This window comes from Callorhinus ursinus, unplaced genomic scaffold, assembly GCF_003265705.2.
Source record: "Callorhinus ursinus isolate GAN/ISIS: 27379988/994484 unplaced genomic scaffold, GSC_fseal_2.0 scaffold41, whole genome shotgun sequence".
Lineage (NCBI taxonomy): Eukaryota > Metazoa > Chordata > Mammalia > Carnivora > Otariidae > Callorhinus > Callorhinus ursinus.
In genome coordinates, this window is record NW_027397103.1 from 7,663,417 (window position 1) to 7,690,152 (window position 26,736).

The 26,736-nt window shown below is 60.1% G+C and overlaps 1 protein-coding gene across 2 annotated transcripts in view; it reads left to right on the forward strand.

Moving 5' to 3' along the window:
- The window catches only part of RBM19 (RNA binding motif protein 19), a 136,549-nt gene extending 110,652 nt beyond the window's left edge, over positions 1–25,897 (forward strand). The window contains exons 24-25 of one of the 2 annotated variants that reach the window (XM_025889717.2): positions 8,947–9,059; positions 25,255–25,897. In XM_025889717.2, the coding sequence (XP_025745502.1) occupies positions 8,947–9,059; positions 25,255–25,266 (125 nt within the window). In that variant the 3' untranslated portion in view covers positions 25,267–25,897. Of the gene's footprint in view, positions 1–8,946; positions 9,060–9,552; positions 14,249–25,254 lie in introns of those variants that run through there. The other variant, XM_025889718.2, reaches the window with a different exon arrangement.
- The last annotated feature ends 839 nt before the right edge of the window (positions 25,898–26,736 follow it).

Sequence of the window (26,736 nt, forward strand, 5' to 3'; positions counted from 1 at the left end):
CCTTCCATAACTTAATCATTCCTAGGACGGCACATTTTCAAAAGATCGGGCACCAGGAGAGCCCGTTATCCCCACGCCAGCCCTTGCAAATATGCCTTCTTGATCTTGGCCATGAAAACATAATCATCGGGCTTTAAAAATCACAGTCGGGAAAGTTCAAGCAAGTATGTGAAGTCACAGAATGTATTATTCAGAATACCCCTTTGCTGTGGATCTTTCAGCTCCCTGGAGACAGGAGGTTCCTGGAAGCGCCCCTTGCCACATTGTTGTTCCTCCATTTGGGTGCCTCTCGTTCCCTCCTCAGGGCTTCACAGAGGCAGGCAGCCCTCCCTCCAGAGGCATCGAGCGCCCCAGCAGGAAGCAGCTGAGGGGGACTGTCCCACCTGCCACCGCGGGGACAGCGACCTCAGGGCCTGAGAGGCATCTTACCCCTGCCCTCTCGGAAGGGCGCTGCCCTCCCTGGCCAGAGCGCTGGGTTTCGTCCTTTCTGGGGGGCACCAGGAGAGGTTGAAATTGGCTCGGAGACCAGCTCTTTTCTTGAGCGCCCCCAGCCATCCCAGCTGGAGGAGGCAGAGTCGAGTGAAGACTCACGGAGAAGCGGGAATGGTCCTGGTCAGGCAGCTCCTGGGCGGCAGCGGCCAGCAAGGGTGCAAATGGCTGGCAGTGGGGAGGGATCCACGTTCAGACAGCCGAATGCTTCTGCCTGCCGAGGTGCTGGGGAGGCCGGAGGGGGCTGGAGGGGCCTGGAGCCGGCGGGAGCAGGTGTCCCCAGGCCATCTCCTCTCCTCTTCCCTCCTTCCTGCCCCACGCCCCGCCCCGCGCCTCTCAGAGTGGTGTTTTGGAAATATTTCCAGGCGCTTCAGCAATATCCTGCACTCTCTTCCCTTTCCCCCGGGAGCGGCTGTCCGTGCGGGGAAGGTACTTGCTCCCAATCCAGCTAAATTGTTATTGACTTGTGTTCTCTGCGTTCCGCAAACATTTCACTCAGCCGTCGCCAGCGAGGCCAGGAATCCCTGCTAGGGCTAACGGGGAAGCCAGCTGTGCCGGGCCATTTCTCCTGCTCTTCCTCATCGATCACAGAATTAAACTGACAGAAGGAGAATTTCAGAGCGACTTGGGAGGGGAAGGGGCCAGGCCCGGATTGGACAGGGGTTCGGGGACCTGGGGACCAGAGTGCTGGAAAGAGGGGCGGGAGGAGGGTGGGCTTCCCTCCAGGGTTGTGGCTGGTGGCAGGGGGCGGCCGATTTTGCTTCTGAGTTGTCGGTTGGCCCAGGCCAGAGAAACCCACGAAAAGCAAGACAGACGGGGAGGTTTTTGTTCCTGCTTCGTGGCCACGAGTGAAACTAGTGGGGTTCTGTAGACAGAGAAGAGAGAGACCATAAATCAGAGGTTGCACAGGTGAGCTATCAACTGAGCTCAGCTGCAGATCTTTATTTTGCCTATAAAATTTTTTTTTAAATGAATGGCCACTATTTTGCTATCAGAAGGTTTGACCTGAAAAATTGAGATTCTAGCCTCTGGAAAAATCGGGTCTGACCACCCTGGTGCTACGGGCCCATAGGGCATCTGGGCCAAGTTGCCGCAGTCCTCGGCGCACCCTATCATCTCCCCTCCCGTGCCTGCCTGGCTGCTTGAGGCCTGCGCACATCCACATCCGGTGCAGACTTCCTTCCACCTTGGGCCCCGAGGACACGTCCTCCCTTCCAGTCTCTACTCCCAGCGGAGGGCTGTACCAAGAGGAGGGGGACAGGAGGCTCGTGCCCATCAAGCCACTACTAGAAATGGAAAGATCCCTCCAGGCCCGAGGCAGGGGAGTGGGGGACGCCTTCCAACTGTTCTGCTTCCTTTCCCTTTCTTTGTTCCACTACAGTGAGTCACCTTCACCTGGCCACTCCTTGTCCTCTCCAGCCTATACCAGCCTCTCCAGCATCTGTAACTAATGCAAACACATGCAGGACGGAGCCTGAAAGCCCCGGGGCTTAGCCCGGCCCCATGGCCATACGACGGGCTAAATCCACGATAATCCAGGCCCTGTGGATGGGGAGCTTCTGGGCCAGCTGCGTGGAACGCGCAGAGCGAGGGCCACCTACGAGGCCGCACGCAGTCTCCTGCTTCCCAGCGAGCCGGAGCCCTTAGCACTGTGGTGACTCCTAAGGGCAGTGATCATCAGTCTCAGGAGCCAGCGCCCACCCCCAGGCCATTCACATCAGAACCTCTTGGCGGGGGGGGGGGGGGGGTCCCGGCCTCAGTAGTTTCTAGATTATTCTGTCGGGCAGTTGGGGATGAAGACCGCCACTGTAGGTAGGTGGGGGCTCTGTCTGTTCATGCCTTTTCTGCAGAGAGCTCTTTCCTGTGGGGGGCGCCATGCTAGTATCTCCACTGCAGGGCGGGCCACTGAGCCACAGGACCCTAGGCATCACTGGTGTGACTGGGGGAGTGTGGTCAGGTGACTCTCCCTAGAGCCACTGCTCACCCGGACAGTAATGTCACGCAGCCTGTAGGGTTTCTCCCAGTGCACACCCAGCCTGCCGCTCAGAGCCAGCAGGTGCCTGGGACGCAGAGGCCCAAGGAATACAGCGGTCCTCCTCTGCTTCTCAGCTTGCTCTCAGCTGCCTGGGCCCTGCCCACCCTGGGGCCCCGACACGGCCACCGTGGCTGGCCGTTCAGAGTATCCTTTGGAGTTTTTTCCACAGCTGTGGTCCCAACCCCAGGCCTGGCAGATAGCAGGTGCTCACGTTCAGGTGCGTTCATGGGCCCATGGTGGCCGGTCAGCCAGTTTCCGGAGAAACTAGAAATAGAGACTCTTGTGTAGCATCTCCCCTTTGTTTGCATACTAGTAACTAGCTTTTTAAATTTTAAATCATTTGGCAAATTCAAACGCTCTATCGGGGGCCTGTCACGTGGGAGGCTTCCTTCCCTTTGGTCACCTATAGCCATGGTGTCCTGGTGTGGGTTCCCCAGGCGCAGAGCCTAAGACGTGGAGTTGGCTACCAAGCAGATCACCTAGGAGGTGAGCCCAGGTAGCTCATGAGGAGTGGGGGGAAATGAGGGGACCAGTCTGTCAGGGGGCTGCAGGGAGCAGGCCCCAGCCTAGGCAGCTGGTGCTCCGCCCACCGGGGGCCCTCCAAGCTCTGTGTGGCACACACCTCAGAGCTGTCCCCTGGGAGTCGAGGGGGCTGGGACATGTGTCCACCAACTCCCCATTAACACACCTCCCTGGGGGAGGGTTTCTCAGGGGCTCACGTCCCCAACACTTCCAGCCGGCCCCGGGCCAGGGCCACGCATACCCCAGTGGCCAGAGCCACGCGCTAATGCTGCAAGCAGCCACCAGGATGGGGCACCCACAGTGGCTCCGGCACCGGCCCAGGGCTACTATTTCTGCCCCCAGTGTGAAGAAGGGGGAGTGACCTGCCCGCAGGTCAGAATCCGGCAGCAGCGTCCATCACCGAGCCTAAGATGGGCCAGCCTTCACTGAGCGCTCACGGCGCACCCGGCGCTGCTAGAAAGACTTGAGTACGTTTACCCTCCTGGAGCCCCACGTGCCGTCCGAGCGGGCTACCGCTCAGTAAGTGCAGGGGCGCAGCACAGAGATGCGAGGCTCCTTGCCCCAGGCGGCCCAGCCCCGAGTGGCGGGCCCCAATCCTGGCAGCTGGCGCCAGCATCCCCTGGCTGCCCACGCTGCTCCTCTCAGGGCCCTTTCAGAATTCCCTCGTCCCTCGCTTTGCTCGCCCTCCTGGTGGCCCCCCGCCCACCACTCGCGCCTTTCTGTCCGCCTGCCTGTGCCTTCCACGCGGGGCGACAGCGCCAGGCGGGGCCGGGAGAGAGACGCGGGCTGGCATTCTGTCAAGGAATTAATTGAAAAATAAAATCATTAGATGGGAACTCCAGAAATGCAAAATGGTGGTTGGAGGAGGGGGGGCGGGGACGGGGGCAGGACTGGGGGGTTGTTGGGGGACGGCTGAGTTTTTTGTCAAGTTAATTTCTCGGGTATTGATGTTTGGTGACATTCACTTGTTGTTTATCTTCGGGTGCAGCTGTAATGCTGAACGAAAATGCACAGCTTGTTTCGTTTATTTATTTTACACCTTTCTTCGGTTCTGCATTATGTTTGTTTGGTGAAAACTCACTGAGGCTTTTGATGTCGGAGAAGTGGGATTTCAGCAGCTGCTTCCTGCAAGCAGGGTGCTCTGTGCGCAGGCAGGGCCGGTGGGCGGTGCTGGGTGTCGTGTGGTGGGCACTCGGGCCCGATGCATCCCCTAGGTGGGGGCTTTGGGGGCCTGACCTGAGCCAGATGCCCCAGGCCCACGAGAGCAGTCACGGCTCCCGAGTGCCGAGCCCTTAGCTTGCGGGGCTCCGTGCACAGACTTGCTGATGCTCACGGCTGCCCCGGGAGACGGGTCCTGTTCTCATCCCCCAGGTACAGACGAGGAAACCGAGACCCAGGGAGCTGAAGTGACTTGTCCAAGGTCACTCAGCCATTAGGCGGCAGAGCTGGGACCTCAGATTGTCTGACCTGCAAGACCATGGAGTTAGCCAGTCGCTGACCTGCTTCCTGTGCCGCTCGCCCCGTAGGGGTCAGTGGATCCCCCTGTTTCCCAGCCTGGGGTGGGGAATGGGTACCGTACCTTTTCAGCCTTTACAAACCAAATGCTTTCATTCATTTACCCAGTAGCTATTCGCTGACCACCTACTATGTACTGGCCGTCCTATGACAGTCCCCGCCCTGTTGGCATCCACTGCCTCCCCCCCACCACCGGAGGGCGCACAGCTGGGGAAGTGCCAAAGCCAAGTGTGTGTGATCCTAAGGCCAGACGTGGTGACCACGCACCTGTCTCAGTGTCAGGCTCCTGGGGAGCCTTGGCCATGCCCTCCACCCTGAGTCAGGGCCCCTGAGACGCCACATGGCACAACCCAGACAGCATGTGCGGCCTGCAAACAGGACAACTGAGGCTGAACCCCAGGGCGGCCTTGTGGTAGCTGGGCGCCTTGGGGGGGCACGCTTCGCCCTGCACCTCCATCTCCCCAGCTGTGAAGTGGGGATGATGACACCCCTTCCTGCAAGGGGTTCCTGAGACTCAGCCGAGGCGCTGCCTGTGTGTCCCTCTGCCGGCTGCGTCCCCCTCCCTCTGGGCCTCAGTTTCCCCAGCCAGATGACCCCTCGGGTGCCTCCCAACCCTGCCCCTGTTTGTTGTATTGCAGTAGCCCATCACCTGTCCGTTGCCCCAGGGCCTCCTGTAGGATTGGCCCCGCTGCCTGTCCCGGGAGGGGGAGCTGAGGCTCGGAGGGGTGAAGGTCCCGCCACCACCGGGGAGGTGAAGCATAGGATTGGAGCCCAGCTCTGGGTGGCATGGGTTCTCTCATTCTGCCACGGCTGTGTCACGGGATGTTTGGCTCTTAAGTGATTGTCAAGTGGCTGCAGAGGAAGAGAGAGTGTCTGGTACCCAGTGACTCAGAGGAAGGCGGGAGTGCAGCCCAGGACAGGGCCGGCATCCCAGGCACAGGCGTGGACGAACTGGTTCACAAGCCTTTAAGACAGCGAGGCCCGCTCCCAAGCAGACTGAGCATGGCTGGGGCCCATGGGGCCGCGGGGCCGAGTTGAGAGGTGCCCGCTGGTTCAGACGGTGGGAGATGCCGTGAAGCCATGAGCACAGCCGCCTGCCGGTAGTGAGACTAGGACAGTGGCGTGAGAGGGCCGGAGCTGGGGTGGCCACGTTTACATTCTCGCCTCCTCCCAGGAAGCCGCCCTGACCGCCCACATGGAGCTGATCCTGCCCTGGGTTATGGTTCTGTCTCCTTCCCCATCTCCCCTCACTGGGCCAGGAACGCCCTCGACGGGGCCTGTCCGGCTCAATCCCAGGCCCGGCCCAGAGCAGGCACTGCCCAGTCTCTGCTGTGAGGAGATGAAAACGTGAACGGAGGAGGACTTCTTTTGGTCCAGCCCCTGTTTCTGTGTGTCCTTCAGCAACCTGAGCTCTTCAGTCTCGTCTGTCCCTGCCATCCGTCCATTTGGCCAGCAAGTACTCTCTGAGCGTCTGCTGTGTGCCGTGCGCTGTTCTAGGCCTCGGGGGTGCGGGCCTTGACCGTACAGACAGACACCCCTTCCTCCCGGAGCCGGCATCCCAGTGGGAGAGGCAGACAGTAAGCTGTGCAGTAAAACACAGGGGTGGATGCCGCGGGGGAGCACGGACAGGGAAGGAGGGCAGGGGCGCTGGGGGGCCTTGTGGTTTTAAACAAGGTCAGGGAGACTTCCCTGAAAAGGTGAGGCCCCGCGTGGCTCCCGGGAAAGGAGCACTCCAGGCAGAGGAAACAGCAGGTGCAAGGCCCGGAGGTGGGAGAGGCGGGGGCCAGCAACCAGGAAAGGGCCCTGGGTGGCAGTTGTCGCGTGCATGTGTGTCTGTGTACGTGTATGTCTGTGTGCATGCATGTCCATGTGCGTGCATGTGTGCAGGGGTGAGTGTAACCGGAAGCTCACAGAGGTGACGGGCCCCCCTGCATGGCCTGGTGGCCGTCCTGACGGCTTCAGCTTTTCCCCAGGTGAGACAGCACCACGGAGGCTGAGATGAAGGAGCCACAGGTGCTGATCCCCCCCGGGTGCCCCTCGAGAGCAGACTCTGGGACGGAGGGCAGAGTAGGTTTCCGCCGTCCTGCAGGCCAGAGATACCCCAGACTCGGGGCGCAGGGCCGAGGCGGAAGTCGGGGGGGAGCAGAACTGGCTGAGAGCTTGAGCCCCAGGAGGCATAGGCAGAAACCGGCCCCCCTGCCAGTGCCTCAGAGCGGTCAGGCAGCGGGGAAGACAAGAGACACTCTGAAGGTCAAGGCCACGGCTCCACCGCCCGGCCCAGGAGCTCGCACCCCCATTGTTAGTAACTAGGAGGGGGCGTACGTGACGGGCTCACAGGCCCTATTTTGCTGCTCTTCTATTTCCCAGCTCCCATTACCTGCCCACAAATTCAATTTCCAGAGGCCATTGTGCACCTCCAAAGCCTGGCGATTGTAAGGAAACCAAGAGCGTCGAGGAGGCAGCGAGGAGAGGAGGCGTGTGTCTGAGCCAGGGACTGCCGCCCCTACCCCCCCCCCCCGCCCGTCCTGCCCCCTCTCCCTTTCCATGACTAACAATGATGGATACAGGCCTGCAGGCTCCTGAGCCCCGGGGGCAGCCTCCCACAGCTTCCCCAGCCTCTCTGCGTCCCCGCCTTCCCACTCCATTCACTTCTCCCCTCACTGGGCACACATTAGTGAGCACCCACTAGGTGCCAGGTAGTGAATGGGACAGCTCCGTTCCCATACGAAGAAGTGCCACGATAGCGGGGGGGTGGGGGGAGCATCTGAGGAGGGGGCGCGGGAGCTGGGGCTCAAACACAGGGGATCGGCCCTGCAGGAGCAGAGGTTTCGCAGTGGGCGTGCAATGCACTGGCCCGGAGGGGCCAGCTCAAGTCATGCCACTAGAGGACTCAGGATTCCCGCGCCCTGCCTTGCAAAGCCATAGGAGCTTGAGACCCCAAGCGGTAGCACCTGTTCTAGAAGGCTCGCTTGGGCTGCTCTGTGGAGACTGGACCCAGCCATGTGGGGGTGGCAGGAACAGGGATTCAGGTGAAAGTGCCTGGATCAGGCAGGTAGCTGTGGAGAAGATGAGACAGGGTCAGTGCCCCGGTCGCCTTGGGAGGAACATGGTGAAGAAACAGGTTCAGAGAGGCCAAGTCACTAGCCCAGGACCTTCTCCAAGAGGCCCAGGATTCTGCATGTCTGGGCCAGGGGCCGGGCCGGGCTCTGGAGAGACCCACGTGAGATACATGCCCTCGGGAGACCCCGGCCTAGTGGGGAGTCAAGACAGGATCACAGGGCTGTTTGTCCCCCTGGAAGACTTCACGGAGGAGGTGTTTGAGGACGGGATTGGGACGGCCAGCCCTGAGCCCAGCCTCCCCCTGCCACATCCCTCCCAGGAAGGCCAAAGGGACCAGCTCACCCTCTCCTACCCCCTCTGTCTCCCTGGCACTCCCTAGCCAGCACCGGAGACTCCCATGAGACTTGGGGAGACGGTGGCTTTGGCGTTGCTTGGGTTTAAATCCTGCCTCCAGCACTTCTAGCTAAGTAACCTTAGACTTAACCCTGTTTGCGGCTCAGCTCCCTCCCCTGGAAGAGGCAATCATCATACATACCTGCAGGATTGGTGAGAGGAGTAGGGCTGTAGCACATAGTAGGTCCTCAGGAGTGTTTGGGGCCCGGAGGGCCTGTGTGTGCTGAGCCCATTGTGCGTTGTTCTGGTCACGCTGTGTGTCTACACCCCCTTCCCCTCTCCTCATAGAGAACTCCTCTGCATGCTTCAAAGTCCAAGTCAAATAGCCCCTCCTCTCCAGAGCCACCTCGTATTGTTCTTCCCTCCGTGCCTCCCCTGGAATCTCGGAGCATGATTTCACCCGACATTTATTGAGCACCTGCTGTTATCAGCCGCATACTATACCATTAAGAGTCTGCAACCTCGAGGAAAGCTGCAGAAGCTTCTACTTGTTTCCCCAGCTATTGCCCTTGCTTGGCCCATCCTCTCTGAAGTGTTGCGCTCCTGGCAAGCCAGGCAGAGATCATCGACCTCTAGGCTGCTGGGAGAGGCCTTCCTCACTCCCTCCCTAAACGGAGCCGTCTCCTCTGCGGGTGGAAGCCGGGGAGGGGCTGGCAGGCCGAGCCAGAGAGGCAGCCCTGGGTGAAGCCTGAGACCGACTGTCCGTGTCTCTCTCTCCTCTCTCGTGTTTTCTCTTCCGTGTTGGCTTCTGGTCCCTCGTGCCCCCTCCTCTGGCTCGCTCTCCTCCCTCCCGGTGCCTTGTTTCCTCTCTCGCCTCCCCGCCCTCCATTTTGCTCATCCTGGTCCCTCTCCCTTCCTGCCATTTCTCTCTTCCCGCCTCCCACCCCTCTCCGCTGTTCTTTCCTCCTCTCTTGCCATCTGGGCTCCCACAGAGCCCCCGAAGAAAAAGCGGTCTGTGGTGTTGGACGAGATCCTGGAGCATCTGGAAGACAGTGAAAACGACAGTGAGGAGCAAACCCTTCAGCTGCGAGCTGGCACCGAGAGGGTACGTGGCTTCAGGGCCCTGGGGATTGGGGACAGCCGCTCCGGCTTCTGCGCTCCCGCCATGTGGGCTGGGAAGGGGGGGTGGGGAGCGCCGTTTTGGGGGGGGCAGGTGGGAGCGCAGGCGCCCCCACCCTGCCCCAGCCCGAGTTCAGAGGGGACCTGCCCCGCCCCCCCCGCCGCCCCGCCTGGCCGTCCACTGCTCCCAGATGGGGAGACAGGGCCCCACCTTGCTGGTCAGGCGGTTGGGGCACAGAGGGACTCGGGGGCTCGCTCCTGCGCAGCTGGGCTGTCGGGGCAGGAAGCCCCCTCTCTGCCCCACACAGGCTGGGGGCCCCGGCCCAGTTACCTAATCTCCCTGGGCCCAGTGTCTGCCTCACAAACTGTTCCCACCCCGTACGGTTTTAGTGAGAAAAACATGCAGCGTTAATCCATGAAATACCCCAGCTGCGGTGGAACACCGGCTCAGAAGCTTCTGTTCTTGCCCTCCCCTCCAGGGCTGCTAGCTGGAGTTCCCACCTACGGCCATCTGCAGGAGTGCTCACAGCTGGGGACCTGGCCTCTGTCCTGCCCCAGGGGGCTTCGAGCCCTGGTTTGACTAGCAGGGGCTGACCCCAGGGCTGGGGAAGCCACCGAGCCGTTCACGAAGCTCAGATGCCAGCCGGTCGAGCCTAAGATGCATCTCTGATGGCGGGTACCCCCTGCTCATGGGTGGAGGACTCTGTGAAATGCATCCCAGCCCCGTCGAAAGGCTTATCCCAGGCTTGGGGCACCCGAGTGCACACACCTACTCCAGCCTGCAAATAACAGCCTCCCCCAGGGGGAGAGCCAGGAGGCAGGCTGGTGGGGAGGAAGGAGCCGCTCGATCCTCTGACCTGGGTCTGAATCCCAGCCTCACCGTTCCCAGCTCTGCAGCCTCAGACCAGTGAGGTCCCCTCTGACCCTCAACTCCTCTTCCTGTCCAGTGGGGGTGGTATTGTGCCTTCCTGGTGTGTGACTGTCTCAGTCAATCCAAGTAAAGCCCAGAGGAAATGCCCATCAGCACTTCTGTTTCCTTCTTAATTTGGGACCTCTGGCTGGGGCTCCAGGTGAGAGTCCCGGAACCTTCTGACTTTGCATAGAACTTGGTCTGTGTGTTTTGGTGGAAGGAGGTTCCAATCTTCATCCAGTTTGCAGAGTGGCCTGGAACCCCAGCAAAGTTCCACGGGGCAGGTGCTTCCTAGTCAGTCCTACCTCCTCCCTGGGAAGGAACAGAGACAAAAGGCCACACCCAGAGTGGCTCGCTCCCCGGCTTCTACAGGCTGTACCCACAGACATCAGGTGTGAGCACCGCATGTAGGTGGGGGCTGTACGGCGGGGTCAGTGTCAAACCTCACCCAGGCCAGCCCCTCAGGTCACCAGGTCCCTCAGTTGCCATGGGTCTTGGGTGTGACTGGGGCCCCCACCCCTTTCTTCCCCACCGCTCGTCCTGTTCATGGGTCTATCTGGTTGAACATGCAGTCTGTATCCACATTGCCACACCCACCAGAGCCAGGCCGCTGGTGGGGGTGTAGTCACCCCACTGGAAGTCATCAGACCCGTGAGCCTGGCACACAAGGGGGCTTCATTGGCACCCACTTAACTGACTCGGATGACAGTACTCGAACGTTCCCAGGGCAGGATCCGCCAACTGCTGCAGCCTGGTATTGGGTGCCAAGCGCAGGCTCTCCAGCCTGGGAGACTGGGTCCCCTTCCCTCCTTCCTGCCCCACCTGGCCTCTCTGCCCCCCACCCTGGGGGCTCACTGTCTGGAGATCTTAGGGTGCCCCATCACCCCCGCTTCATGCCACCAAGGACGTCCATGGTGTACGCCACCCTCATCTCCCTTCCCCTAACCAAGGAGCACTGCACTCTCCACAAGTAGCCGGAGGGATCCAGCTGGTTCCATGCACTGGATTATGGAAGTCATAGCTTAAAACCCTTCAGGGTCCCCCACACACTTGGAATTAAGTCACGCTCCTCACCCAGTAAGAAGGCCCTGCCACTCGTCCCTCCCTTACTTTGTGCTGGCCTTTCCAGTGCACTCCCACCCCAGGGCCTTTGCACTTGCTCTTCCCTCTGCCTGGGACCCCCTTCCCCCACATCTTTCCTGACTGTCTTTTTTTTTAGTCTCCCCTTGAGATCTTAGTTTAAATTCTCCTTCCTCACTCAGAGACAGTCCCTTACCACTTTATCAGAAGTAGCTACACTCTGCTTCTCTCCCGTGCCCGGACCTGCGCCCACACCCCTGTCTCAGACGTCCCTACCCCTGTTCCTTTCAGTCACAGCACTTAGTGCAGGGAGCGGCCCGAGCCCTGTCCTTCCCCTTTGAAAATGACTGCCACCTTGAATGGCCAGGAGGTACTCACACAATCGTAATTCTATATAGGAACCACCACCGTTGTGATGATTCTGGAAGAAGGTAAAGCACGGCTAGGTAATGGTCAGGTGAAGCTAGGTAAAGTACACTGGGGCAGAGGAGGGATACCACCTCTCCACCCTGGAGGAAGGGGAGCCGCCTGGAAGCTGCAGAGGGGAGCTTGTGGGGAGGAGTTAGAAGTGACAATAGGGGGCTCCTGGGGGGCTCAACCAATTAAGCATCTGCTTTCGGCTCAGGTCATGATCCCAGGGTACTGGGATCGAGTCCCGCATCGGGCTCCCTGCTCCGCGGGGAGTCTACTTCTTCCTCTGACCCCCCCCCCCGTGCTTACTTGTGCGCACACGCTCCCTCTCTCTTTCTCTCTAGCAAAAATAAAGTCTTTAAAAAAAGTGACACTAGGACATAAGTCGATCTAGGAAAGAACTGAGAATAAACCATAGGGGGTGCTGAAGGAGGGGTACAGCTCTGGGGCTAGGTGAGCATCCTCATGCACATGTAGACTCAGCCATTTCTCACAGGGGTCTGTGGGCCCTGGATAGTCAGGGGGAGCTAGGAAGAGGTGCTGGTGGCTGGACAGGGCCAGGGGTGATGGCAGGGCCAGAGGGGGCACCTGAGCTGACAAGGCTGTGGGGCCGGCCGTTTGCAGAGGCCGGAACTGGAACCCGCCCCCCTCCGTGTGCCCCACGGCCACACACACACACACACACACACACAGGAACGCCGGCTGTGATTCTCGGGGCCTGACCCCTGCAGGCTGGTTTCCCGGGTTCCCCTGGCAACAGGCTGCCAGTTGGGTTTGGCCAGAGATGGGCACTATTGGGCATCTGGGGGCTGGCGGAGGAGAGAAGGCAGGGCATTCCTCCCCCTTCCCTGGGTCCCGTGCCGGGTCCCCACCGAGGGTCCAGCCCTGGACTCTGGTAACACCACTGCCTCCCCAAGAGCCTCCAGTTGGGGGGTGTCGTCACCCCCTGGCCTCTGGCTCTGCCTGAAATCCCCTCTGTGGAACTGCCCGACAGGCACAGTGAGGAGATGGGGAGCTGTGGGGGCCTCCCTGCAGGGAGGCAGGGAGGAGGCGCGGACGGAAGCAGAGGTGGGAGGCCAGAAGTTTGGTTGCTCTGTGCACACGGGGCTCTAGAAGGCTGAGCAGATGGAGACCCCGGGGACCTGCAGAAGCTTGGCAATCTATGGCAGCCATGGGTGTGAGCCCCAAGGAACGCTGAAGGGTGGGAAGGACATGAAGCCGGGCTTAGGGAAGGAGGAGAGGCCACCGAGGCCCCCGGGCCTGGCTGGGGGAAGGTCTTGTACAGACAGCCCAGGGTGAGGAGGATCCTGGCTCCTGCCTGCAGGTGGAGGACGGGGGATTAGACAGGGGGGGTCTCACAGAGCTCAGTGAGAGTGGGGTGCACTGCAGCTGGAGGGGTGGGCAGAACCCACGGGCCCTGGTTCCAGGAAGACCTGGAACGGGGGAGTCTCAGCCGCACCACCCACTGCTTGTGCAACCTGCGCACAGGGTCTCAGCGTCTCCTGCCTCAACTTCCATATCTTTAAAATGGGTACGAGAAGAATTTCAGCCTGGTAGGATTTTTTTGAAAATTAAATGAAAGATCATGGGTAGGAAGCATTTAGCAGACTATGGCAAGCCTAGGGGACACTAAATCATGGCTATCATGATCGTTGCTATTATTTAACAAAGAGGAAAGTGTGGGGCATTACACCCGCGGATGCCCCAGGAAGTCAGAGCCCGGCGTGCGCACAGCAGGCCTGCTGGGCCCACCTCAGAGAAATGGGGCAGGATGGGGAGTCCCCGCATCCAGGAAGGTGGCCTGGAGAGGGTGCCCTCTGCCCACAAGCCCCAAAGCAGGCCGAGTGGGGACATCTGTTCACCTGGTCATTCCATGCACAAAGCCAGACCGAAGATGAGCCGACGGTTTCCAGGGAGCACGTGTGGGAAACAAGTGAGACCTTCCGCAGGCCCTGGTATGGCTGGGTCTCTTCCCAACACTGCGATCCGGGGGGGGTCAGCCACAGGCAGGGGTGCCGCTATCACGGTAGAATCGTCTGTTCTGAGAGCCGAGCTCCGGCCCCTGGGTCACTGCTTCTAGACCAGGCCCCAGACTTCGTTGTGTGAGGAAGGGCTCTTGCCGGCGCGCAGGCGGCCGGGGGCCCTGGCCACGGGCAGCAGCCACCATCAACACATGGAGCAGGAAGGGGCGTCCGCAAGGCCAGCCCCTCATCCTCAGCCCGTGTATTCATTCATCAAACACTTAGCAGGGCACCGGGGGATTTGAGGCCAAAAACTAGATCCACATGTGGGTCCGTGTCCTGGGCTTGAAGACCCGCGTGGCCGGCAGAAGACAATTTCCAGTGGCCCTCGCCCGCCTGTTTTCCCTCTTTTGCTGCCTCCTCGGCTTGCTTTTTTCGTCTTTTGTGGCCAGGCCGGCTCGCAGCCCCTGTCTGTGCTCCGCAGCATCTAGGAAAGGATTAGTGCAAGCCGAGCATGCAGGCTTTGGTGAACAGAGCCGAGTTTGGTTTCAACATCTAATTCAATTTGTTCTGCCGAGATTGAAATATGAAATGGTTGCCAGTCAAACGTTCAAAGGACGGGGAAGGGAGAGTGAACGCCTGCTGAAATTTAAATTTTAATGGAAATGACTTTAACCCTTTGGCGCATGCACCTTGCAGAAATAGAGCACATTCTCCCCTCCTGCGGAAGGTCCCCCCTCCCCGCTTCTCTTTTGCAGATCTTCCCTAAGACTATGTAGCACTTTTTTTTTTGTCGGAAATATTGTTAATAAAAGATTAACGGAATACTTGCTTCATAAGACACTCCCATATTTACCCCAGCCGTTGAACTGGGCACCTTCCCAGCAATGACCAGACCCCCTCTCCCCCCGGAAGCTCTGGTCACACCCAAACTCCTGCTCGGCACGTGTCCCAGGTGTAGATGGTCATCTGTGTCGCGGTTTCCGATCTGTGCCCCCACCCCCACCCCACCAGAGCCTAAGCCTGGGAGGGCAGGAGCCATGATTTGTGCGCACCACATCCCCTGTCTGGCAATATCTGATGGACTGAACGCACCCCACTTTGACCTCCCAGCAGCTGTGGGAGGTGGGTTTATGGGATGTGTAGAAACGGAGGCAGGCAGCATCCCCCCAGATGACACCACACAGGGGGCTGGCACGGGGACTTGTGCCCAGCTTCACGTTGCCGGAAGCCCGAGCTCCCAACCTGGCGGTCCCCTGCTTCTCCAGGGTGAGCGAGAGCCTGGCCCTGAGGAGGGTTGTTGGCCACACTGTCCTCTCCTCACCCCTGTGCAGGGGGCTGTGCCGCTGTCCCCGGGTTACAGGCGAGTTTGGGGCTCGGGAGGGAAGGCTTCGCATGTGCTGGGTCTGGATCCCTAACTCGGGGCAGCTTGAACGAAAGGCACCCTGTCTTTTTTTCCCCCTGATTAGACTCTTCCTGTTCGGCACCTATTTGCCATGAACCGATGATGGGCTTTTCCGGGGCGGGGAGGGGGAGCGGGTGTTTGATATCATCAAATGCCATCATGTGCCCTGGGCACATGCTGTGGCTCATGCCAGGCGTTGACCTGCCCTCCTAGGGCTCCAGGGCAGAGGGTGGGGGTGATGGGGGGGCCCCGACACTCCCTCGAGGACCGTTGGCTCCCAAGGGCTGAGCCCTTGGCTTCATCCCCAGGACCTCATAGAGCCACGGCGCCAACGCGGTTTGAACCTAAAACACCTTGGTCTGTGCGGCCAATGTGTTTGTGGAGCCTGCTGTGCACGAGGCTGGGCCGTGGGAACCGGGGAGCAGGAGTGACCTCAGCAGACGACACTCCTGGTCCCGACCAGCTGATGGCAGAGGTGGGGAGACAGCCAGCCTGCGGGTAGCTCCTGCTCTAGGGCCACTGAGGCTGTCGAGTGTACAGGGTGTCCAGAGGGGCTGAGGGAGGGCCCCTTAAGGGGATGGCATGTGAGCAGAGCCCGGGGAGGAGAGCAGCGACGTGAGTACAGAGGCCACTGCAGTAATCTGGGGGCCGGGGGTGACTCAGCCCCTCAGACGAGTTGACAGGCAGCCAGGTCCTAGACATGTGGAAAGTGGAGCCCATGGGATGGACTGAATTTCAGCTCTGAGGTTTGCAAAGCCAGGGTTGACCCCATGGTTTGGGGCTTGTGCAATGGGAAGAAAGAAGTGAGCCTGTGCTGGAGCTGGCCTGGGGGAGGCCAGGAGTTGGGGTGTAAATGTGCATTATGTTGGAGATGACCATAAGCCATCAGGGGGAGATGAAGAGCTTCAGGTTCACCAGAGAGGGCCGAGCCAAAGGCATAATGGGAAATCATCTGCCTTTCTGTAAGAAATCTAAGAAGCAGGGCGCCTGGGTGGCTCAGTCGATGAAGCATCTGCCTTCAGCTCAGGTCATGATCCTGGGGTCCTGGGATCAAGCCCCACATTGGGCTCCCTGCTCAGCGGGAAGTCTACTTCTCCCTTTCCCTCCGCCCGTCCCCCTGCTTGTGCTTGAGCTCCCTCTCTGTGTCTGTCAAATAAATAAATAGAATCTTCAAAAAAAAAAAAAAAGAAAGAAATCTAAGAAGCAATGTGGGGGACTCGCAGCACCACGTCGGTAGAGCCAGTAAATCCTAGCTCAAACCTCAGAACGTTCAAGTTCATTTTTAAGCCACCCCTAGACAGTTCCAAACTCTCTTGGCCACAGGACCCCTTTTTCCAAACAAAAGCTTTATGCAGAACCCCAACATAGAAAACAACAGAACCGCTCTTTTCAAAATCAGGGTGTAAGGCCTGGCCCCCCCACATATTCATCCTCTGTCTCAACACCCCAGGGTTTGAAGACCTGAGGTAATATGTAAACGTGACTCACAAAGCATGATGTGAAGGCTTCAGGGGTCACGAGAAGATTTTAGACAGCCCAGGGGCAAACTTGTAATGTATGAGTTTATTTTCATATGCATGTTGCAAATACAAATGCACAGGTAGCTCATCAAACCTACGATGTCACCAAACTCCTATACAAGGAGGTAAAAAAAAAAAAAAGTGTATCAGTATAAAGAAAATTATTAGACCATGAATATAGTAAAATGGAAGGGGTGAAGAAGAGCCATGAATGTTCTAAACCAGGGGTTGGCAAACTGCAGCCCGGGGGCCAGATCCAGCCACTGCCTGTTTGTGTAAAGTTTTATTGGCACACGGCCACGCCCACTGGTTTACATATGGTTGGTGCTGGTTTCCTGCTGCGGCAGCAGACTTGAATAATTGCAGGAGAGACTGTACCACCCGCCAAGCCTGTAATACTTACCGTCTGACCCTTCACATCAAGTTTGCTGAGTCCCGATCTAAAGCAAGCCCCTGTGATTTTACAGCTCAGAAAGCTAGACCCAGACAGAGCCAGTGGTTTCTACAAGGTCACACCATACAGAACTCCCCATTCGGAGCATAGCCCTGAGCCAGGCTCTCTGGGCTCAAATCCTGACTCTGCCCCTTACCCGCAGCATGACCTTGAGCCAGCTCCTTGACCTCTCTGTGCCTCGGTGGGCTCATCTATGAACTGAGAGCATCAGCAGTCCCAATTCACCAGAGTTCTAAGGATTAAATGAGGGCTGAGACCGGTGCCCGCCACTTGGTGAACACTGTACAAGCCATCACTGCTGGTACAGCAACATAAAGGTGTGTCCCCCAGGTCTGCCCCATCACCTGCCACCCAGGAGACCCAGTGCTCCAGCGCAAGACGCGAGCCCAGGGCCTTCTGGCTGAGCGGCCCAATAAAAGGGGCCCTGCAATCTAATTAGAGCATCGCCAGAAGCCAGGGCTGAGTCCCCTCCAGCTCCCTTAATAAACCCCACTTCCCCTTAATTGCAGCTTTCATGAAAACGACCCACTGGGGCCTCAGCGCCCCATCCTTGGGAACTGTCAGGAGCCCTCCCCTCTCCTGGTCCCCAAAAAGATTCCGGGCGATCATACCGTCGCTGCCTCATAGGTCCACATGTCACCCTGCAGTTGACAAAGCACTTGAAGTCTCAAGCTCAGTGGCATGTCGGCTGAGCCCCAAGGCAGAGACTGTCACTCTCATTGCACAAGTGGGAAACCGAGGCTTGGGGAAGTGAAGCGGTGCATAGTCCCGGAAGGTGCCAGACGAAGGCAGGTGTGTGCCGTGCCACTGCAGTGCAGACTGCACTCCCCATCTTCTCCTTCCCCTGGGCCCTGTGAAGAAGGACAGAAGCTGCTGAATGCCGACGACAGCCCTGCTTCCATTCGTGGTTCGCACAGGAGCTGGGGCTGCGGCTTGGGTCCAGAGCCCTCAACCCTCTCCAGCTTCGGGAGGCAGGAGAGGAAGGGTGGGCACAGCCAGCAGCCTCTGGCACCGATGTCTGGGCTCTTCCTGGGGCATTTTCCACCTGATTTGCACCCTCTGAGCTGACTTGAGTTCTTGACCCCACAGGAGCACCCTTCAAAAGTCCAAAATGTGCCTCCCTGAATTCTTAACCCAAGAAAAGTTTAAAGCCTACTATCTTAGACCCGGTGAAAAACCCCAGAGACACGTGGGTCTGGCTTCCACGTGAAGACATGTTCAGTGCTGCCCCAATGGCCACAGTAAGCCATGTGGCAGAACCCGCGGTCGTGGAGGGAGGGGACCGCCAAGAGGCAGAGGTGCGGTGGGGGGGATCAGGGCTTGGATGCAGTCCCTCCCCCACACACCTCTTAAACGTGCCTTGCAGCCACCGGCTCCTTGGGCACCACCTGCTCTCTAGATTAGGGGATGGACTCCCTCTCCCTTGTCCCCCCACCCCAGCCCATCCCCCCCCGGCCACCCCTGCTCGCCTGTCCCCACCAGCCACCCCAGACTCGGGTGCTCTCCCTTGGGTCCTCCCCCAGCCTGTCACTGCTCCGGCACTGCCCACGGCTGCAGGCCCTTTGAGGGCAGGGCCCGGGTCTTGTGCCCTACCCGCCAGGGGAGGCAGCCACTAAGTATTCACAGGAATCTGGCTCGTCCCTAGTCTGGCCTCTTGAGAAACAGGACAGAGGGTCTTCATTGCCAAAACCAGGGAAATCCTAGCCAGGCAAGAGAGACTTCCCCAGTTGCCTTCTCCCTTCAAGAGCATTCACGCTGTCAAGGAACCTAGAGGGTGCTCGCCAAGCCCCCGGGGGTGTGAGTGGGCCATCGAGTTAATTCCCTCCTGTGGGGAGTTTCTGTGCTCTTTGTCTTCCCTGCACGGTCTGGTCTGTCCTGCTGGATCATCACAGCTAGGTGGGCCCTGGAACTGCCTGGGGGCCACCCACAGATGCCCTCCCTGCCAGGACGCCCCTCGGCGGGCCTGTGTCCCCTGGCTCAGCCTGCTCAGCTTGGCCTGGAAACAGCTCTCAGCCTTCCTTCAAAAGATGCCCCGGGGTCCTTGGGAGACCAGTCTGGTCCATTCTGGTCCCCAAGACTCCGTCTCTCCGAACCCCATTTTCTCTGGGAACTGTTTGGGAGTTAGCCTCATTTCTCTGCATTCCGGCTCCTCTGCCCTCCCCGGGCCTCCCACCCTGGCTCTGCAGCCCCAAATCGGGGACGACAGCACCGCCCCGCCTCTCCACCCAGCTGGCGCAGCCGCGGTTCTGGGGGCTGCTGAAAAGCAGGTCCGCCTTGGTCTTGCTCAGAGGAGCCCAGGCTTGGACTTTCTTGTGTCCGAAAAGCTGTCCCAGCTCCGGGCTCTCTCCTCTGCTCAGCCAGGTGGTGATGTCCGTGGAGCACTGGCCGTGTCCATCCAGGCAGCCGCCGCTCTGCAAAGCGGTTTGCAGAATGACGGAAGAGGAGTGCTGTCAGCATTTTTACTTTCTCCGAGTTGCCCGTCAAGTGTTTACTTTTACCGTGTCTTGCCTGGGAGCCTTGGCTTCTGGAACGAAAGCCGCCGGACCCTCCAGACGAGAGTACTTCCCAGAAACCCAAGCCCTTGGGGGTGAGAGGTCAAGGGCCCAGAAGCACAGGCTTGAGAATCACCCAGCCTGGGTTCTGCTTCCCGGGTCTCGAGTCTCTGCATCTGCTTCCTCTGAAAATAGGAGAAAAAACCGTCCCTCCCGGGGGCTTTTCAAGGCCCCCAGGAGGTGGGGGCTGAGCCAGAGCCCAGGGCCTGGTCCGTGGGGAGCACTTCTGTTCATCCCACTGAGTCTTACAGAATGCTGCCCTGCACCGGGCCCCCAGTGCCAGAAATGAGATCGTGGACTGTGGTCCTCTGCAGCGTGTGTGCGGGGACAGTGTGGCGGCCGTGAGAACAGTGTCGGGGGTCTCATGCAGATGGGAGCGCTGGGAAGGCAACTCTGAGAAGTGACGTCCCAGCTGCAGGGGGAAAGGGAAGGGGCCAACCAGAGGGGAAGCGGAGAGGGGGTACAGGCCCATGCAAAGCTGCAGCGCCGGGGCCTGGGAGCCGAGCCTGGCTGCCGGTCCCTTTCCATCCGAGCCCCTGGCACCTGCGTCTGTCATCACCCGTCCAGACTGGAAGGCCCCACTGGCACCTTCCTCCGGTCCCGGCCACCGCTGGGGGTGGACCAGCGTCAGCCAGGGGCGGCTCCCAGCCCCCCCCCCCCCGCTGTCCCCAGCTGGGGGCTGGTGCAGCGTGTCAGGGCTGCTTCGGTCCCCACGTCCCCCAAGGCAGAGAGTCATGTGACAGCTGTCTGAGGTTTCAGATGGATCCACTCATGAATATCAATCAGGCCTGGTAATTCACAGTAAGTGGGATCCAGATTGACTAATAAGGAAGGCTTTCACCCCAAACTGGGTCCAGGAAAGGAGGGTGGCGGTGGCGTGCGGCGGCAGGCAGGTGCGGGCACGGTGTGACTGGAATTGCAAAGCCCGACACAGCGTGGGGAGCAGGGCTCATGGGCGGGAGCCGGCAGCCCCCGGGGAAGTGGGGAGCAGGCTCCAGGGAAGGCTGCAGCGGAAGGAGGGGGAGACGGTAGGGAGAGGCGAGGCCGCCTTTCGGGGGTACTGGTGCCCACCCGCATCTGACCAGCATCAAGGGTGTGGGGGGTCGGTCCCCGGCAGGTGCCTGTCCTCTCTGGGAGCCAGGCGGTGTCCGTCTCCTGTCACTCCTGACCACATCCACGGAGAGCCACGCCTGGGGAGTCCAGGGTGGAGCCCAGGCCCGTTCTGAGCACTCGCCGTGGGTGCCGTGGGTGCTGAGCTCCTCCATCCACCCCACAGCCTGAGGTCAGGGGATCAGATTAAGGACAGCCCCCTGGGAACAGGCCAGACTCGGGGGGAGACGCAGCTCTGCTCTTACAAGCCCTGCGGCCTCAGGACCGAGTCCCCTGGGCTGTCTGTGCTTCAGTCTCCTCGAGGTGGGACAACAACACCCACATTGGAGGATTCACTGGGCTGTGGCCCCCCGTGCAGGGGGCATCCGTGGGCTGAAAGGGAGGCATGAAGCCCCTGGCGCACCATGGGCATGGAGGAAGGGTCACCTTCCTCCCTCGGCCTCCCCCACCCTGCCTTTATCCACCGTCCTGATACGTGACCATTGCCATCACTGCCCTAACCACCGGCGACTCAGTTAACCCACCACCCCCACGAGATGGGCGCCCTTTCTGCCATCCCGACCTGCAGGGAGGAAGCAGCAACTCCAAGAGGTTAGGTGCCTTGCCCAAGACCACACAGCTCTGGGGTGGAGTCGGGGCTGGTGTGTGGTCTGCACTCCGGGCTGTACCACTCGGCCTGCCTGGCCGCCAGAGCCCATCCCTTTCCCTCACGCACCAGGGGGAGCCAGTGGGGGTCTGCCCCCCACATCCTTGCCTTTCCCGGGGCACCGCTGTGGTGCCACGGCCCCTCGAAGGCGTCCGCCTTTCCCAGCCCATCCGCACAGTGGGTGCGGGAGCAACACCAGACCCCCGACTCCCAGCAGGGGTGGCTGTTCTGTCTCCAGAGGCAAAGGCAGTTCCCTCGGGGACCATGGTCGACCTGGAGTGGGGCCGCCCTTTTAGAAGCTTGCAGACACCTCTTGGCCAGGTTCTCGGGGCTGGGCTCGGCGTCCTAATGGCTTGGCCATCTTCCTTTGAGAGTTCAGTTCTAGGCCCTGGGGATTCCATGATACGATGAAGTCGAAGGATCAATTACTGAATCCTCACTGCAGCCGAGGGACCCGTGCGCACTATTTTCCACCCCCCCTTTGGCAGTTCAGGAAAAAGAGGCTCAGGGCAGTGCTGGGGACCGCCCCCCCAACAGAGTCACCCAGCTCAGAAGAAAGAGGCCGTCCTGGTGTTCTGCCCGGACTCCCTGACTCTGATCCCCGAGGCCCGTGCGAGAGCCCCGTGCTTTTGTTCCTTCCGAGGAACAGTGACTAGCACCTTCCCCGGGCCCTGGGGTCCCTGGGGAGGAGCGCAGACCCAGCCCTTGCCCGGCAGAGCCCACGGGCCGGACGGGGAGCGGTGTACGTCCTGGGAGCAGGGGAGGCTCCTGGCTCTGAGGGGACGTGGGGACATATCTGCGTGGTCGTGCTCGTGGAAGGATGCAGAGGCCGTGGACACGCACGGCTCCGTGGTTGCTGGGAGCTCGGCGTAGCCTTCAGAAGGCCGTGTGCCCAGCACAAGCCGCTGCCTCTGCTCACCCTCAGTGGCCAGGACCCGTCCCCAGTGTCCTGGGGGCACCGTCCCCACCACACTGGCTCTTTTTCTGATGACAAACGGGTAGTTTAAAAGCCACGGCCTCTGTGACCCAGGGAGGTGAGGCGGTCACCTGCCTCCATCGCAAACAAGCCTGCCTCCGTCCACACCGTATATGTAACATCCTGTCAGGCAGAGAGAGGGGCTGGAACTCGGAGCCAGGTGAGGGGCCCTGGACGTGGAGGGGAGCACCTTCCCGCGGGCTCGGGGACGCCGCTGACCCGGTCTCGTCCCTGGGTTCTGGGACGGGGCTCGCCAGGGGCCTCCGTGAGGCGCCTAGCGCGTAGTAAGTGCTCAGCAAATAACAGCCATGGTGGTGGTGGGTACCGTTACTTGCAGAGCTAGTCATGGTCTCAATTCTCCAGCAGATGCGGGGTCAGCGCCCCACGCCGCCGTCTGAACTGCAGAGCCGGGCGACGTCCTCGAGGGGCCGTGGGGAATAGATGGGCCGCCGTGCCTCCGAGATGTAGGGGGGCCCAGCGTGGATGCAGTGGGGGCCGCAGGGGCCGGCCCCCCAGTCCCAGGGCATCGGCCTCGCTGTGCGCCCGGGGCACGGTGAGGGTCGGCCAGCACAGCCCACCGCCGCCCGTGAAACACGGCCAGTTTCTCATTTTCCCCTTGAGCGGTCTCACCTGCAGGAAAGGCTCGCTGGCTGGAGACCCAGGCCCGGGGAGGGAGGTGGGTGAGGGGGCTGAGTACACCCAACACCGCGCCCTTCCCCCACCACCCACAAATAACCAGAAGTAACCAGAAAGCTCGAGGGAGAGAGTGATTTATAAATACTAGCCCCGGCCCCTCCGCAGACCCAGTGTGTGTCTTCACCAAATACATAACGATGCCCAGCGTTTAGATTCGCTTTGGACATTTGCACACTGGGCAGCAAACTGTCCGAAGACACCTTGTTCCAGCAGCTCCTTACCTTTGAACGCAGAGATGTGCCTTCAGTTCATCCCCCTAAAGGGAGGGCCCACCTCCGAATGCTTTTGCTCTTTGGGATACTCTTGCATGGCCCGTCGGAGCATGATCATCTTTCATTTATAGGGGCTGTGTTAGTTAGAAAGGCTTCCTTGGAGGGCCTCCCCAGGGCCAGATTCTTGAGACTAAAGCCCATCCATAACCGTGAGAGTGGGGCTCACATGCCCGTTTTCCAGATGCAGAAGCTGAGGCTCAGAGAGGTGTGGTGGCTTGCCCGCGGTGACACAGTCTGGAAACAGCGGAGTGAGGCTTCAGGGCCCAGAGTCTGTCCGCAAAGACAGTGCTCTCCACAGAAAATACCCTGAAGGGTGGGGGCGCCGAGAGAGAGAGAGACAGAGACAGACAGCGGTTCCCTCCGTGCCGATCCTCTTGGGAACGTGTCCAGTCTGGGCTCTGGGCAGTCACTAGGCCCCCTGGCCGCTCACTTAAACTCAGCCTGGGCAGGGGGAATGAGACCGCCTGGCAAGTATAGGCCCGGCCCCACAGGCAGGTCCAGCGGCCGCACACAGCACTTCCGTGGGCTTCGTCTCCCGCGAGGACTCCGGGGCAGATCTGACCAGAGGCCGGCCAGGCTGGGCTGCACCGAGTCCTGCCTCACGGGGCCTCGAAGCGTCCAAGGCTACAGGAGCTAAGCCCCCCGCCCCGTAGCCCTGTCCACTTTTGTCCCCCCGTCTCCAGCCTCGTGATGATTCCTGTAACAGAATCGTCCTCTGTTGCGCATCCTCTGCCCCTTGTTTTTTCCTCTGACGTGACCTCACCCGGGGGGACCCTCCCACTGCACACACGGTAGTGTCCCCGACACACTTCATCCCCCTGACTCCTGTTTCATTTTCTGACGAGCATTTACCACACTCTGACATACTTGCCATCGGTGTGCTTATTGCCTGTTCCTCCTGCCTCCCCCAGCTGGAAAGTTCCACAAGGGCAGACCTGTTATTGGTCACTGCTGAGTCCTCAGAGCCCGGCACAGCTCTGGGGGCAAGGGGCAGGTCGACCCCGAGCCAGCGACTCTGTCGCCTCGGTAGAGAGCACCCTCCTTCGGTCAGAATGACCCTTCGAGGCGAGCCTTCTTATCCCCCCTTCACAGAGGAGAACACTGAGGCGCCCCCCCCCCCCGCCCCAGCACAGAGAGCCCCCATTGTGCCCTCGTGGCTCCGGCTGCAGGACACTTTCTCCTCCTTGAAGGAGGGACATCCAGCTAACTCCTGGCAAGCCCGCTGCTTTGGAGAAGGGAAAAGCGGAGGAAAATCAAACAAGACGCTGGACGGTTGGAGCGGCCGGCGCGGCTCCGAGCCCCAGGCGGGGTGGCAGCCGCTGTGTGTACCCGGGGGGCAGCGGGCGGCGGGCCGGGGGTCTGGGGGCCTGGGACTTTGCTGGCGGCCGGCCGGCTGAGGGCTCATCTCGCCTTAGTTAGAATGCAGCCGTTAGATCCTGCCTGCTCTCTGATGGCTGCAAGTGATTGACACTTACAAATTACCCAGCCGAAAGTGTCGAGTCTTTGACCCCTGAGTAACATCTTTGGCAAGCCTGAGATTTGCCAGCATTTTGTCATCTAATTACTACAAATCCCTTGAAAATTCACTGGCTGGTGAATTTTTAATGCGGGGCCATTGCAGTGTGCTGCGTTGCCCAGATGGGTTCTTGCGTTTCTCACCCCTCGCTCCCCCTCTCTTTCCTGTCCTCTCCCTCTCGCTCTGTCTCCGTCCCTCTTCGCTTTAACTTGACCTCACAAACTTTTGGATGAGCTACGGCGGGAGTCCCACCCTGCGCGTCTGGGCGGAGCCGCTGTAGGGTGTGCCTACGACCAGTTGCACGGTCTGTTCCTTGGAAATGTGCACCCAGGCCAGGCTCCAGGCGGCATGTGGGTCTGCCTTCTTCCCCCCCCCCCCGCCTCCCGCCCCCCCCCGGGCTTCCCACCCAGCAGGACAGTCCCCCCGGGCTTCCCGCCCAGCAGGACAGTCCCCCCGGGCTTCCCACCCAGCAGGACAGTCCAGGCAGCACCAGTAAGCCAACCTCCCTCACGACGCACCTTTCGAGGCAAAGGGTGGCTTTCCCTGGGCAGGAGGGGTGGTGGCCATTTGCAAGGTTGGTTACTGTCAGGCTCAGTCTTGGGCAAAGCAAGTGTTTCACATGATTATTATTATTATTATTATTATTATTATTATTTTAATGTCATTCTTTAGATCCTTGGCTGATGGTGCTCACCAGGGCTGAGGAGAGACAGCTCCCTTTTTTGGAGCAGAGGAGAGACTGCACCTTTCCACTCTGCGTCCCTGGACAACCTCCAGCCTCCTCAGACCCCAGGAGGAAGCCGGCCTCTCTCCGTCAGAGCACCACAGCGACCCGCCCATGCCGCGGAATGAATCTGGAGCGTCAGTCCACAGGAAGCCAGCACTTAGGACCTGACCCACCACGGGAACAAAACTGTCTTCAAACCACGAGTGACAAGTGGCCCATGGGCGAGAAATCTGGCTCCTGTGCCTGCACGTCTTTCAAATACTTGTTATTCCTTTTCTTCCTTCACCTTTTATATGTATGTTGGGTTCTTATTTCTAAACGCAAAGACAAGATGCCGTTTGAACTGCGTCCCCAAGAACAGCCCCCTGTGTGGGCATTTCCCCCGTTGACAACTCGGAGGGCGAGACCCGTGGCCGCAGCCGTGTTCTGGCTGTTGACCCTGCAGAGATAAGCCCCTTCCCGCCACCTCCACCCGCCCTCTCCAGCCCTCCTGCCTTCCCCCTATTCAGGCAAACGAGGTTTTGCTTTTCAGCCCCATTTCTGGTTACATATGTACATGGCTGATAAAATATTCCACTTCACCCCTTCTCCCCGTGGGACCCGCCGCCTTACGGGAAAAGGGTTTGTATGACAGCGACCGCGACAGCCCCCGTGTGTCGCCTGGAAACGGCAGTGGGGGCCAGGAGGCTCTCTCCGGCTCGTCTTTATTCAGATTCCCTCTCCTGGTTCTGAGAATGGCATCACTAGAGAGAAGAGGCCTGGGCGTCCGCCATGGGCTCTGGCCGAGGCCCAGGCGGCTGCCCTCCCGTTCTGGACAGAGGAGATGCTACCCAAGTCCCCACTGGGGGCTGCCTGGGTGGCCCCCATCCTTCGTCCTCCACCCAGACGGCCCGGCTGCGGATGCTCAGCGCGGGAGCTCACCCGCCCTGGGAGCCTCCGAAAGCTGGGGCCAGCGCTGCAGCGGGGTGGGAGGAGGTCTCAGGGAAGCCACCTTGGCTGGATGGAGAGACCCCAGCAGTGGGGGGCTGGGCATCGTGCAGGGGGAGGGGATGGCCTGGCCGCTTGATGCCGTCCGTGCCTGTTTTCTCGCTCCAGCCACTCGGGTGTCCGATGCCTCCCTCCAGGAGTCACTGATGTTCTCAGATCCAGAGTATTCCAGAGGCCCAAGGTAGGGGAAGAGGAAGGTGTCCTCAAGCTTCTTTCCAACGTCCTTTTACAAAATGCGGCAGCTCACATTGCTCTGAGTTCAAGGCAGCCAGGTCAGCGCACCAGCCGTGGGCAAGCCCCCTCTGCGGGGGGGCCCCCTTCTTCCAGAGGGCCTCAACTCAGGGGAGCAGACGGTTGTGCACAGAGCTCCGCAATGGGCGGGGCATGAGGGGCCAGGCCACGCCCCTCTGCTGAAGAGAGCTTCCAGTCTGGTGTGGGGT